Genomic DNA, 14,799 nt, shown 5'->3' with positions numbered 1-14,799 from the left:
CAAACAGATTGCCACTGACTGCCGTCTCTGGGCGGCATTAGCTGCCTCTTTTAACATGGAGGCGGCCTGACAGGGTCCTCGGTTCTCAGCATTCCAAGCCCAGCCCCTTCCGCGCACGCGCACTACCGCACCAAGCTCTCAGAACTCATTTCATCTCTCAAAAGTTCCGCGCGTTCCCCCCACCCCACCCCACCCGCTCGCGCTCGCGGGGCGGGGCTCCGTTCTGTTCCTGTCAGGTGGCAGCCTATCGCCCGCCACTCTCAAGATGGCGGCCGTCCCATGCCGGGGGAGGGTGGGGAATGAGGCGGAAGTGAAAGCGGGTAGTGTTGACAGAGAACTACAGTATAGCTATTGAAGCGGCCTTTGCCTGCGGAGTTCCTGAGGGGGGAGAAGCGGCTTGGTGTCAGGATGATTCCGACGGAGGAGGCGTCCGCCCGGAGGAGGGAAATAGAAGAGAAGCTGAAGCAGGTGGGCGGCACCTCACTGTGCATCCCCCCCCCCCAGCATCGTCCTCTCAGCCTCGCCCTCGTTGGGCTGAGGCGTCGGGCCCTGCTCTGCCCCCCCCCCCCGTTTAAAGTCTCCCCCCTCCAGCCTTCGGTTCCCCCTGCGTGGTTCACTGCCTCCCTCAGAGACCACAGGCCCAAACCCCTGCCCTTAACCTGGGACTCAGTTCCACTGAGCTCAGGGAGGCTTCCTTCCAAGTAAATACAGGACTGGGTTGTGAGTGATTCCCTAAAACCAAGTGGGGGTAGGGAGGTGGGAGGGAAAGCCCACTACATGGTAAGATTGCCACTTGTTTACTGTACTTCCCCTGTAAACTGCCTGTGTGACACCCTGAAATACAACTATTTTCATGGTTCTGTAAATGAAGTGAAAATCTTCCCCTGTTAATTGTTTTCTGTGCTTAGCGGCACAAATAAGCCTGGCTGTTTTGTTTCTTTGTGTCCTTTACACGTTGTCCCAATAACTGGATGGCTTCCAATAATAATAAAAAAGGACAAGACAGGATCGCAACACTAAGGAACTGATGCAGCAGAAAACCAGACAAAAACGAGTGCAACCGAGTTTGCAGCAGCACCAAATTATTGCAGACATTTAAAGTCCAAGAATACTACAAAGATGTAAAAATCAGTAAACGGTATTAAGGCTAAGAAGGTTGACAAGCCAATGTTTTCGTGTTGCATGAAGAAGTGTGCATGCACACGAAAGCTCATACCAAGAACTGACTTAGTTGGTCTTTAAGGTGCTACTGGAAGGAATTTTTTTTGTTTTGACTATGGCAGACCAACCTATCTGTGCTCCAAAATGTTTAGAGGTAGTCCCAAGAACCAGGAGTACAGCCTTCCCCAGCACCCTTTACAAGGGAGTGTTTCTCTAAAGCTCTGTGGTTCAGAGAGCGTTGTGCCAAATTGGAAATACTTTAAAATATCATGAAAAGGTATATTGGTTAAAGCTGCTTTTTAAAATTTTGTTTAAATTCATACCCAAATCTTGAAAAATTTACATTAAAACATATAAAAGCAACACCCTGTTACCATTTTCCAAGTCTGCTAAGCATCTAGAAAAGTAGTTCAAGAGCCAGAGTAATGGGTTGTGTCTTTCCTCCTCTCTTGCAATGACAGGAAGAAGAAACATTATCTTTCATTAGAGATAGTTTAGAAAAAAGTGACCAGCTCACAAAAAACATGGTAAGTTTGCATAACATGCATTTTTTTTTAAAGTGGAGCATAAATATATTACAGGGCAATCCTATGTGTGTATGTACTGGGAAGTAAGTCCTACTGAATTCAATGGATCTTATTCCCGAGTAAATGTGCCTTACATTGCAGTCCTAATACATGTTAACTGAGAAATAAGCTGCATTGAGTTAAATGGAACTTAACTCCCAGGTAAGTGTGCATAAAGATTGCAGTGTAAATCTCAGTTTATGTTGTGTTTCACTTGATGGAACTGCAAACTAAAATACAGCAATGCAGGTGGTTATTGTTGAAGGAAATGTACCCCATTGTGTACATGAAATATCTCTGGTTTTGTTTTTAGGTTTCCATTCTCTCATCTTTTGAAAGCCGTCTGATGAAGCTGGAGAATTCAATAATCCCTGTACATAAGCAGACTGAGAATCTTCAGCGCCTGCAGGAGAACGTTGAGAAGACATTGTTCTGTTTGGATCACGTTATAAGTTATTACCATGTAGCAAAAGACACAGAAAAAATTATAAGAGAAGGGTGAGTTGAGTTTCAGGACCCTCAATATCTTTGTGAGGTCTGTTCTTTTTTTCAGTGTCAGTCTCTTCACCTGTCTTTTACCACCTTGAATAATCTAATTAATTTTAAGAATGGTGGTTGAATTACAGAAGGTAACTGGAGATAGGCATTTTAAGTTATAAGAAACATGGGATCCCCTTTTATTAGGAAAATAAACCTGACAGTGGGCTTTCCCACTGAGTGAGTGACAGTGAGAAGGCTTTCCCCAGTTGTCCCATTGGTTTTAGAATAATATCTCTGAGGAGGTACATCAGAGCACACCCCTTTCAGGTTTCAGGGGATGAAAATTCAAGGCACAACTGTTAAATATCACCTTTCTGGTCCAATATAAATTGTGATCATTTTTAAAGCACTCTGCTGTTTTATGCATGCATTTATTATTGTAGATTTCATCACAGAACCATAGAGTTGGAAGGGACCCTAAGGGGCATCTAGCCCAAACCCTTGCATTGCAGGAATCTCAGCTAAAGCATCCGTGGCAGATAACCATCCAACCTCTGCTTAAAAACCTCCAGTGAGGGAGAGTCCACCACCTTCCAAGGGTGTCCGTTCTACTGTAGAGCATTAAACATCAGATGGATTGTTTTATATTATTTAGTGTTGGTTTAAAGCACATAGAGCAGAACTTAAAGAGGGCTAAACTATATAAATAAGGTCATTTTGTTGGAGCATAGTGAAGTGACAGCCTGGTTTTTCCCCCATTGAGGACTTCAGATCGAAATTATCCCTACCACTTGTCTAGGCCAATGTCTCAAAGAAAACTGTTCTACTGAAGCTGGTGACCTGGCATCTAATGACAAATCATAGGTCAAAAGGTTGTTTATTTGGGCTGTAATGTATGCCAGCTACCCTTGTAACTTACATACTTTAATTCCATCAGTGATGGCAGACTTTCCTGTTGGGAAGAAAAATTACAGGATATTATTATTATTATTATTATTATTATTATTTTCTGGGAGAAAATGGTCAGCCAGCTTCATAGGGATTTTATGGTAAGCAGTTGCCTCTTCATGTAGCTTTGTTGTTGAACCAGATGTATTTTTAATTGCAGCCCTACAGGAAGATTGGAGGAGTATTTGGCCTGCATGGCTAAAATTCAGAAGGCTGTGGAGTATTTCCAAGACAACAATCCTGACAGCCCAGAGCTTAATAGAGTGGTATGTAAAGCAGTTGCACACGGGACTACTGACTACAGATTCATTTCTCTTCAGAGCTCTCCTTGCTTTTTCCATTTAGGCTTTGCTCCATTTGGAAGCAAATATCAACACATCATAATCTCTCTGAAGATAGTTATCCAGAATGACATATGAGCACACCTACATTTTGTTTTTGAACTTTTCTCAGAGAAGCAGCCTCTGCAGAAGCCTCAAATTGTCTGTGTTTAAACCCTGTGTTTAAAAAAGAAACATGCACAAAAATGTTTTGATACAGGAACTTATAAAATAGAAAATGGTGCTCACTTGGTATTTCCCTTCTCCTTTACAGAGCGATTTATGCCAAATATTAAAAATGGATTTTGAGCAGATGATTTTAAAGTGGAGGGAAATACTGTATAGTACTGCTGGGAATCAGAAGTGGGGAATTCAGGCATTGTGGCATTGTGAGAACAGGATACTGGGCTAAGATGGGCCATTGGCCATTGGCCTGATCCAGCAAACTTTTTTTGAAAAAGTTCTTATGCCAAATCTCTAGCTTAGGAGGTGAAAGAGCTATCTGGTAGTCCTGCGGGTGTGTCTTCTGAAAGGAAAACAGACATATTTGGGTGCAAATGCACTGTGCAGAAGCCGAACAGTGCTGTTTTACCACCTTAAAACCAATAGTTCTTACAGCTAATCTTTTTCATATATGTTATTCCAACCAGAAATTGTTGTTCGAGAAGGGGAAGGAGTCTCTCGAGTCTGAATTTCGTAGCCTTATGGCACGACACTCTAAACCAGTTCCACCAATCCTTATCCTGGATCTCATCACTTTGGATGATGAAATGGAATTGCAGGAAGATGTGACATTAGAACACCTCCCTGAGAGTGTTCTGCAGGACATTGTCCGTATTTCTGGTTGGCTGGTGGAGTATGGGAGGAACCAAGGTAAGTGATGAAGTGATTAGTTATCTTTCTTTTTCTTTCTTTTAAGCTTCAGGCAGTCAGCTAAGACCTCCTTATTTTGCTAAGCTTTCAGTGTGGGTTAAAGTTTGGTCTTGCTGTTTTTATGCTGAGTTAATTTTCTTCTCTTCTTGAGTTTATTGTATGAAATTGATCTGAATAGTTTGGACAGCCTTACTGCATTTCGTGCATTTTAAGACATCAGCAGTGGTTGAGGTTACATTCTTCTATAATATTTGAATTAGGTGTTGTCACCTCATTTATGATACATGAACATATTCTGATATTTGTTTCCCCAACTGATTCTGTTAGCTTTGCATAATCCATGCAACTCCCAGGATTCTGTGGGGGAAACCATGACTGTCAGAGTGGTATAAATGTTCTTTAAATGTATGGTGTGGTTTGTTTGAGCCCCAGTTCAGGCATAATGCAAAGCCCAAGGATCATGGCTCCTGCTCATGAGCGAAGTGGAAGTAAACCATGAACCTTGACTTACCAGGACATGCAAATCAATACCACTGTGTGGCACAAATCTTCAAAGCCCTTATTTTAAAGTGACTAAATTTGCATGTATTATAAAACTTGTCAACCTAATACTAAGATCAATTATGGCTTATGCAGCAAAGGTGCATTTTTTAAAAAGTTTGTGTGTAGTAGGCAAAGATGCACAGCTGGACACTCCTGCCCTGGGTCTCATCTGTTGTTTTTCATCTGTAGTTATAATTCTACTTTGTGCACTTGCGCACTGAGCCTGGAATAGGCTCATTGATTTTTTTTTTCACTTCACTAGTCCACAACCTTCAAAATCCCCTGGGTGTCTGTTTTTTGTCTGCCTTCTGAGCAGAGGATGGTTATTTTTGTGATGATATTGCCAGTAGATGCAGGCTAATATGGAATAGAAAATGAAAACATATCCTCTGCCCTGCATAAAACTCCAGGTGGAATATTTTGTGTGCCAGCTTTTAAAAACAATGCTAAGCATTAAAAAGTGTTCTGGAGTTCATTATGCTTCATCTATTCTACACAATCTTGTTGTAATCCTTATAATGACCCCGTTTGATATATTATTATTAACATCATCATCATCATCATTATTATCATCATCATCATCACTATATTGAGAATGAAAGAATGAGAAAGGGTAGTATTCTATTGCCTACACATATTCAGAAAGGTCAGTTTACTTCTAAGGTGTTCCTGCTTCTATAAAAATTAACTGTCAGCTACTATTCTGAAATTCCTACTGTGAAACTATAATTGCTTTTTGTGATTATTACAGTAATGTATTACTGTATTATAGTACTATGCGTATACTCTTGACTATTAGTTACTACAACCCTAATCTATGAAGCTCTCTTGTAGCCTGAACTAAGCCCTGTGGGCATCAGTTGTATGACATGGTTTTTCTTGTGGTGCAGGATTTAACTGGCTGTTTGAGGAGGAGCATCTGTCTGCAGGAGCCCAGAGAGGAAGCCTAAAGAGGGAGCACAGAACGGGGTCTTACACCAGCATAGCCTCTAGGGAGAGCACTGTAGGGCGAGAATTAGAACACAACCGTAGTAAGTGTAGGAAGCTTAGATTTAGAAAGCATCTGGGAGTGATGTAGAATACAAAAATACTTTCATGTGCACTGAAAAGAATTCTATAGCTTTTTTACAAAGTAACTATGGTCTAAACCACTGAGCCTAGGGTTTGCCAATCAGAAGATTGGCGGTTTGAATCCCTGCGACAGGGTGAGCTCCAGTTGCTCGGTCCCTGCTCTTGCCCACCTAGCAGTTCGAAAGCATGTCAAAGTGAAAGTAGATAAATAGGTACTGCTCCAGCGGGAAGGTAAACGGTGTTTCCGTGCACTGCTCTGGTTTGCCAGAAGCGGCTTAGTCATGCTGGCCACATGACCCGGAAGCTGTACACCGGCTCCCTCAGCCAGTAAAGCGAGATGAGCGCCACAACCCCAGAGTCGCCTGCGACTGGACCTAACGGTCAGGGGTCCCTTTACCTTTACCTTTCAACTAGTAGAAGTGGTCTGATTTTACTGTCGTAGTAATATGTTGTTGTTTTTTAACATATTGGTGTTAAAATATTTCTATCAACAACTAATGCAATTTTCAAACAAGTTTGCTTTGTTTTTCTTTTTTCAGCAGGATTTTTTACTAACTTAGTATCTACTGGCTAAGCCACACATTCATATGAATAAACCTTAAGATGCACTAGATATGCATTTTGATGTACTGATGAGGTTTCTTTTAAAATCAAGTTTATTTCAATTAATACTAAATAAGCAAGTTTTATCTGAACATGGAATATAAAATTTATAATTCAAATTTATGGATTATATTGTTTGAAGATTGGGGTTCGTTTTTCCATTAAGCAAGAAATGCTATCAAATTTTAAACAAAATTATTTTTGATTCCCTCCCATCACGATAGCTTTGATAATATCAAATGTGGTTTGGAACAAAAAAACTAACTGCTGATGTACACTACTAAGTGCATGTATATTTCTTCCTAGACTTCATGAATGTTTACTATCAGATCCGTTCCAGCCAGTTGGATCGTTCCATCAAAGGACTGAAGGAGCATTTCCGGAAAAATAGCTCTTCCTCGGGGGTTCCATATTCCCCTGCCATTCAGAACAAGAGGAAGGACACACCAACTAAAAAGCCTATAAAAAGACCAGGTTAGTCCGAAGTGTTACATGCCAGTTCCTTAGATTTGTTCTGGAAGCTCCAGTCTTAATAGTCTTGCTTTTTAATCAGTCTGTTCATCTGATGGAGTTCTCATTGTCTTGTGATGTTTGTTTTTCATTGGGTATTTTCTAGATGTTTTCATTTTGGTTGGATGCCTACATAAATATCCAGGTTGCTGTGAAGAGCCCCTTAAATAAAAGCTGCATTGTGTTCTTTTCTTTCTTTTTTTGATGAAATGGTTATAAGGAAAGTGATGTATGGAGGACCCATCATTCCCTGGGCCACTTCCAAGACTTTGAGATGCCCATCATATTTCGCTGGCCCCAGTAGACATGCTTGCAGATACAGCAAGCATTTTAACACACTCTATGAATCTAGACGGAAGATCTGTGAATCTAGACAGAAGGTTTTTGTACTGTGTTCCTTGAACCATCAGTCTCAGCAAGAGTGCCCAGGTCTCATTGGGGGCAGATGGGCTCTGCTGTTGTCATTAGTATGAAAAAGCTAGAGTCTGTTATAATTCCTCCATTGTCACAGACCGTGCTAGCTCAAGAAAATTGCTTTTTTGCCAAACGTTCATGCACATATTTCTCAAGTGTAGGTGCTAGAGTGATTTCCTTCATGGAACTCCCCACTGCCCACTGTTGGTGATGTGGAACCTCAATAAAATTGGAAAATAAAATTCCCTTTGCTGAACTTTCAGCCACAGCAAGTACTGTGTGGAGCAAAGGGCTTAATTTTAAGGGTTCCTTAATTATAGCAGTTGCTGTAAGTATCTTGCTACTTGCTATTTGACCTCTCTAGGCTGTTGGCCTTTACATCATGGGCATAGCCAAGGTGGAGTGGCAAGGGGGGCAGCTGCCCACCTAGATCAAATAAAACAATAGAAATACTTAATTAACTGACCAGTCACGTTGGTTCTCCCCAACAAAGTCCTGCCCCCTAACAAAAATCCTAACTACACCCATGCTTTTCATACAAGTGTAGAGTGTAGCTGTTTTATTGATTAAAAATGATAAATATCTGAAAGAGAAAACAATGTTTAAGGAGGTAGGTATTTTATACCAGCTTCATCTTCTGTTTATCCAGATCAATTCAAAGCATTGCATAGTGTGTCTGGGGGGAAAAGATAATAATATTACTGGATGAAACTAAGAACTATAAATGTTCTCCCAATCTATAGAAATAATAGACAAGTAGGAGATTTGTAGAACAGTCAGAGATTGAGTTATGAGGCATTACAATAGCATGTTATAATTGTTCTATGTCTTTGTTTTTGTTTTTATAATCCTTATGTGAATGACAGTCCTCATCCCAGGTAAAGTGTGTGTTCTGTGTGTCTCTTCTGCAGCTTGACAGACCTTAACTAAACATCTATGTGCTAAGATGCCATTGCAGACCTATTACTAGTGCTAGCAAAGTCTGTGCTTGGGTTTTTTCAAGGGGATATTTGCCTATGGAGGGGCATAGTTACAATGCCCTGGAGTTCTTCCTGAAAGCTGACTGTGCTAAGAGAGAAGCTGAGGAGGTTTGGGGTCAGATTTTTAAATTAAAGCCAGGTCCACTGTCCATGTGTACATATACATTGACTAGACTATCAGACATTTTACCTCTCAGTAAGTAAGATGGAAGCAAATGTTAATTTACTGAGAGCAATATATCACTTACCGCCAATGATGTTTTTGTTTTTCCAACCCTGAGACTAAAACTGCTGTTTTGTCTGAGACATACCACTTTATCTGGTGTGTAAGGCAGTAGATGCAGTGAAGTCATCCTTGTCTGACTGCCTATGATATTTCCAAACCAGTGGGTTGCTACAGTTGTGTGAAGTGTATGGACAATTCAGTGGACCACACGAGACTAATTAACATCCTTAAATAATTTTGTCATGTGTGCTACCCATTTGCCTACAGCACCTATAATGCCAAACTGAATGAAACACCTATTTCTGACATGCTGGATGTGCTCGGTCTGCTAGCTTTCTCAATTGGTGATCAACTAGAAACCTGGAAGATGATCAATCCCAACTAACAGTGTGTGTTTGAAGTAGACCTGCAGAGAAGCAAATCTTAAAACATAATGACAGATAATTGTGCTATATAATTATTTAGCAGATACTGAATCACTCAGTTTTATTTCCCCAAACTATTCAGCTTTCAAGGGCAGCTCTTCACGTGACATTCTAATGCCTCTGTCAAAATTGTCGCTCTTGGTTTCTTTTGTCGGAATGTAATCATCCCTTATTTTGTCTCTTATCTGTCTTGAATGATGGGCAAAGAAGCAACTGTTCCATTTTCTGTGCTGCTGCTTGAAAAAATCATGTTCACTCCAACACCCCCAGCCAATGTTTAGCTTCTAGTTAGTGTTCCATGGCTCTAATGTACTACATGCCTATTTTAATCCTATACATTGAATGAGTTAAAACCTTGCCCCTCCCTCCTGAAAAAAGAGAAAAGTCTCATGGAGCAGGTATCATGAGCTGGGAGAATATGTGCTACGAAAGTGTTATATTCATGGATATAAATGATAGAGCCCCACCAAAGTGTAACTGAACTTGAGGAGAGCTTGTCCTCTCAATATATGGATGTCAACCCTTTTACGCTGTTGCTCCCCCCCCCACCCGCCCCAATATCTCTACATCATTCCAGACAAAATCTTGCAGTATTCAAGGATAGTTTTTAATGCAAAGAAATTACAAGGGGGCATGCCTAGTGATTCCTTGGGACTTCTTAAATGGATCACTAATTTATCGACTTAGGAGAGATGCCATCATGATGTTTAGACACATTTTTGCTTCATAATAGGAACAAAGCTGATAGTTTGGTCCTGAGCAAAGTGGGGGGGGGGTTTCTGCTGTGGAGTGACTTTTAATAAAAGTCTTTGAAGCCATTGCACTAACAGAATTATTTATGTTGAAAATATGTCTGTTCATGGGGAAAGGACCTAAAGTTCCCTCACCACTATGCTACAAGTAACCTAGATGTCTCCAAGTCCACCCCCCCACCCCCCAATACAAGAACCACTGGGTTACTGACTTCCCGAATGCTTGCAAGGAGATAATGTTTTGAGGACAGCTGTGTAAGCTTAAAAGTAACAGCCTGTTTCTCCTCTCTCGGCTTGATCACTGCCTCTACCTTGAATGTGATGCCTTCATTAGTAACCGCCATGCTGTCCCACTTGGTTCAAAAGTGCCTAATCGGGAGAAATAAACCTAGAACAAAAGCAGTTGGTTTCCAATAGAATCCATCAAGGCCTAATTAGGATGCTAAGTACTCTGTTCTCCAGTAGCACTGATTTAATACCCAGAAGCACTTGGTGTGTCTGGAGGTAAATATGGCTAATTGTTCTTATGCAAATCAGAGGAAGACAGTGAGCCAAGGTCCCTTATCTGTAGAGAGTATGGAAGACTTAACTTTGTAGTTTTGCATAGGGAATAGCTCATACTGATGCTTGCTGAATACATAGTAGCTAGAGTCATATTTACATTCTCAACAAAAATAAGAGTGCTAATTTCAATTATGCACCAGCTCTTCAGAGCCTAGTGATGTTTTGCATAATCAGCGGTAAGGCTAAAAAAATGTAGCATGGGTAACCTAATTCTAGGAATTCAGGAAGCATGGGTCAATTGCACAGTTCAAAAAGCTTAAGAATGGCTTCATACATTTGCAGGGAAAAGGGATTTTTAAAGTTCAATATTTATTAAATTTACACCCCACTTTTCCTCCCACAGGAGCCCCGGGTGGCCTGTGCCTCATTTAGCAATACTTGCTGACTGCTAGCATTGCTTTCAGACACAAGGCATGTAAAAATTAGGCACGTGCACACCCATTTATGATCTTGTACTGCTCCACTTTAATAATACAGAATTTGAGCAAAATTTAAAATTTGCTGTTCTTTGCAAGCACTTGGAAGATAACTTGATCTGGCTTTCTTAATGCAATGATTGGTCTCATGATTTATTGCAAAAGCATTATCTTAATTGGAACTGTCCCTTGTAAATGAAGTTCAGTGTTTACAGCATTGTTGCAAGTTCGCTAATATAGAGTGCCTGTGATGATTGCAAGCCATTTGTGGTTTTCTAAAATGTTTTAAAATATACTCTATAGGTTTAGTCAATAAACCTCAGCGCAGATTCTGCAGTATTAATGTTCTTGCTGTTAACCAGAGTTTTAAATATCTGGCAGGTGGAGAACAGCTTACTGTACCTTCTGCCCTGCTGTCGTTATCCTACCATATGATGGCATTTGATAAATAATGCAACTATAATATTGTCACAATGACAACTTTTGAGGAGAGATTTCTGCTGCCTTAGTTCTTTCCCTGAATACAATTCCACACATTCAAAGCTAAACTTGCCTTCTTTGATGTATACTGCATTTGTACGCCCACAAAGTTTTAGGCAAATTGTTAAGTCACATATGTTAAGTGCATTCCATTGATACAAGGTGTGCTTAGCATAAATAGAAACATAAAGGCTCGCAGCAGTGGCAAGGGTACTTCTTTCACCATTATTTCGTTACAGCACATAAAGTGCAATTGTACCATGATATCTGCTCTAAGTGGGGTACACAGTATTTGCAGTATTTTTAATCAGCAATAGGGCATATAATATCGCATCTCCATGAGATTATGGGTGCTGGGGTTGGCTTGTTTGTGTGTGCATTGTAAGCAAAAGTGAAAGGTATTCTCAGTGATGTATTACATAGTTTATCCATTTTTACCATCATTGGAAAGGTTATAAAGCACTTTATACCTTTCCAGATTTGTTTCTTCTGCGTCTGTGTCTAGAGTGCTGTTTGTCTGATGTCGAAAGCATTGCTGCACTCTGGGTGTATATGTACCAGGGAGGGCGGGGGTTATGCCTATCTGCGCTCTTGATTCTGTTGGTATGTTTTGCTGCACGTTCACTAATACATTCTCATGTAAAACTGAGGTTTGTTTGTGGACTGACATTTTAACGCTTTCTCTTGTGCTTTTTTCAGTGTTTCTTAGTTGCAGCATCCTGCTTCAGCTACAGTTTAACGCTTTCTTCGTTTTTTGTTTTACAAAAACGTTCAATTTTTGTGATGTATTTCATTTGCATTTATTCAGAAGTAGAGTCCTAGGGGCTGGGGAGGGGCACAGCTTGACTTGTTGTCCTTTCATTTTGCAGCTAGGCAAGGGGGCTGGAGCAGATCTGAGCTGTGCTGTTAGCTTCTGCCTTCTATTTTCTACAGCTCTCGTGGATGCTTACCCTGTTCTGTAAAGACTTAGCTTTCTCTTTACTTTACCTTTTTTTGTCTGTCCATGGTGAGAATGCTCAGAATAACACACAGTCTGTAACTACTTTTGTGGCCAGCTGTTCCTGCGCACAAGGCCATGGGTATGCCTTATGTGGCCATTGGGGGCAGGCATTCCCTGTGGAATGTGGTACCTGCTGTGAAGCCTTGGGGTGCTTGGCTGTCATTTGTGACTTACATTTGTGCTGCTTCTGCTAGACTGGTAGGGGATTGGGAAAGAATTTCCAGGATTCAGTATATGGTGGTCTCTAGCACAGAGTCATGTGCCTCTCTGTGCATCTCCCTAATAGTTATCCTCGATATTCTTCCCTCATTTCATAATAGCAGAAAAATATCTGAAATCTTCTGCTCCCACATGCAGTATTGGAAACTATGTGAATTGATTTGGTTTGAGTGCAATGTGGTTGATGCAAACAAAAAACAAAACAAAACTGCAATATTTTTGTGTGGCATGGTCTTTCTTGTTTGTAAATGGTAGCCTTGTGGGAAAATGGCAGACCATGCTTGTGCTCACAGACCTCATGGGAGGTGCTCTAACCTGATGCAATCCAACTGATGCAAGCAGTTGCTGCTTACATTATTATTATTAAATAATATTTAATAGCAGCAGCAATCCGTTATAAGTTTTAAAATTCTTAATGTCCTGTTTCTCAAGATTCAGAGCAGCTGACAAGGTAATAAAAACAAAGCCATCACAAAAATTAATAAAAACAGAACAGATAGAAAGGATAAAACAATTAAAGAAAAAGACTACGAATTAACAGAAACAGCAGGAAATGAGGATTAACCCTCAACAGAGCAACAGAGTCCTCAGCTTTCCTGAAAAGCCACATATAGATGGGATAGTGATTTAAAATTAAAGAAGGGACAAGGCCATCTTCCACAGTTTAGGCTCTGACCCTTGTATACACCTGCTTAACCGTAGCTGGTTGGGAAACTCAAGCAGGACCTCTGACTATGAGAGTGCACAGGGCTCTGCGTGGAACTCACACTGCAAAGAAATGGTCCTCCCTTTGTGGTGCTCATGCAGCATCTGTAATAAGGGAAGCCATTTAGGGCTTTATCCACTAGTATTAGTACCTTGAATTGGGTCTGGTGGCACACGGTCCCATCAGGCTGCCCAACTTGCCAACCTAGCAGCTGCATTCTCCACTAACTGCAGCTTCTGGACCATTTTCAAGGCAAGCGCCACTTAGAACACACTGCAGTAGTTCTTCAGTCTCCCTAAGGGGATTGGTGGCAGTATTAAAGGGCACATAACTGGGCATTCCTGAGTCTGTGTATGTGTATATGCAGAGCATTCTCACTGTTGGCCAGCACTGCCATGCTAGGTTTGGTTGGCAAGGCACTGGTGGAGGGTTGCTTTGTGTTTTGTTTCTCTCTCATTCATTTCCAAGGTCTCTTTGTCTCTCCTCTCTTGTGGCTCTGGTGACAGGCACGATCCGTAAGGCTCAGAATCTTCTGAAACAGTATTCTCAGCAATGTCTAGATGGGAAAAAGGGGGCCTCTAACCTCATTCCTATGGAAGGTAATCGCTTCTCTCACTTTTCACTCTTGAAGGGGGGCGTCTAACTTGGGTATTGGCTTTTCTTCCGCCTTCAAGGCTTCTGTTAGTCTTTAGCCCCACTGCCCTATACAATGAGGTTGCTCAATAAATATCCTGGCTTCTTGTGTCTTTGGGACACAAAAACTGCACAAAGAGCAAAGAGACCAATACAAAAAGATAGGGCAGCAGGTAACTCTTTGCAATGCTCTAAAGAGTTGCAGGCCACATAAATTTAGAGAGGTCCAATCTGTGATGCAGTTTGACTGGCTAACAGAAGTTCTGTTGTAGCTTGGTGTGACCTTTTCTCTCCATGATCTATCCTTGTTCACTTCATCTGGAAAGCTAGCAGCCCTTTCAACCTTGATCAAATTGGAATCGTTAATTCAAAGTACAATGCCTTGCTGTCTCTAAATGAATTTTAGGGACTACATTTAGAAACAAAGGCAGAATAACGGTGGCGCTTGCTTTTAACTATGAACCATGCATTATGCCATATTCTTGATCATGTTTGAAACTGCTACTACTGCTATGGTATTGGAAAAGGGGGTCGTAGACCAGGTTGCCAGGAAAAGACTTGTAAATGTCTGAGACAAGCAAATAAAACCTGAAGAGACAAGCACTGTGATGGCCTGGATAAACCACTCCTTCTGTTAATGCCCGCTGACATCTCGCTAGGTCATGAGCATGATTTACGAGTTAAACACCTTTCCGACACCCTGAGTGACAAGCATGGGCCAGCTGCTGGTAAGTACCATATTAAAACTTAAGCTGGCTAATTTAATACTTTTATTTTTAGTGTTTCTTGAGGTATTCTCTTAGGACAGTTCCAGGCGAATTTCCTCTCCCACCCCAAATCGGAGTATCTGACTTTTTCAAGCCGCACCGGATTGTGCTGATCTCTGCTAGTCTGAAAGACAACATGGGC

The 14,799-nt window shown here is 41.1% G+C and overlaps 1 protein-coding gene across 17 annotated transcripts in view; it reads left to right on the top strand.

Moving 5' to 3' along the window:
* Nucleotides 1–223: 223 nt before the first annotated feature.
* The window catches only part of EXOC7 (exocyst complex component 7), a 32,141-nt gene continuing 17,565 nt past the window's right edge, over nt 224–14,799 (top strand). The window contains exons 1-10 of one of the 17 annotated variants that reach the window (XM_081897555.1): nt 224–468; nt 1,623–1,688; nt 2,041–2,225; nt 3,316–3,421; nt 4,126–4,348; nt 5,782–5,922; nt 6,872–7,039; nt 8,356–8,367; nt 13,764–13,856; nt 14,550–14,618. In XM_081897555.1, coding sequence (XP_081753681.1) covers nt 409–468; nt 1,623–1,688; nt 2,041–2,225; nt 3,316–3,421; nt 4,126–4,348; nt 5,782–5,922; nt 6,872–7,039; nt 8,356–8,367; nt 13,764–13,856; nt 14,550–14,618 — 1,123 coding nt within the window. In that variant the 5' untranslated portion in view covers nt 224–408. The remainder of the gene's footprint in view (nt 469–1,622; nt 1,689–2,040; nt 2,226–3,315; nt 3,422–4,125; nt 4,349–5,781; nt 5,923–6,871; nt 7,040–8,355; nt 8,368–13,763; nt 13,857–14,549; nt 14,619–14,799) is intronic. The other 16 variants (XM_081897565.1, XM_081897564.1, XM_081897571.1 and 13 more) reach the window with 16 other exon arrangements.

Source organism: Podarcis melisellensis (genome assembly GCF_964234715.1).
Source record: "Podarcis melisellensis genome assembly, chromosome: 2".
NCBI classification, from domain to species: domain Eukaryota; kingdom Metazoa; phylum Chordata; class Lepidosauria; order Squamata; family Lacertidae; genus Podarcis; species Podarcis melisellensis.
Note: the sequence above shows the minus strand (reverse complement) of the source record. Positions and strands in the feature narration are given on the sequence as shown.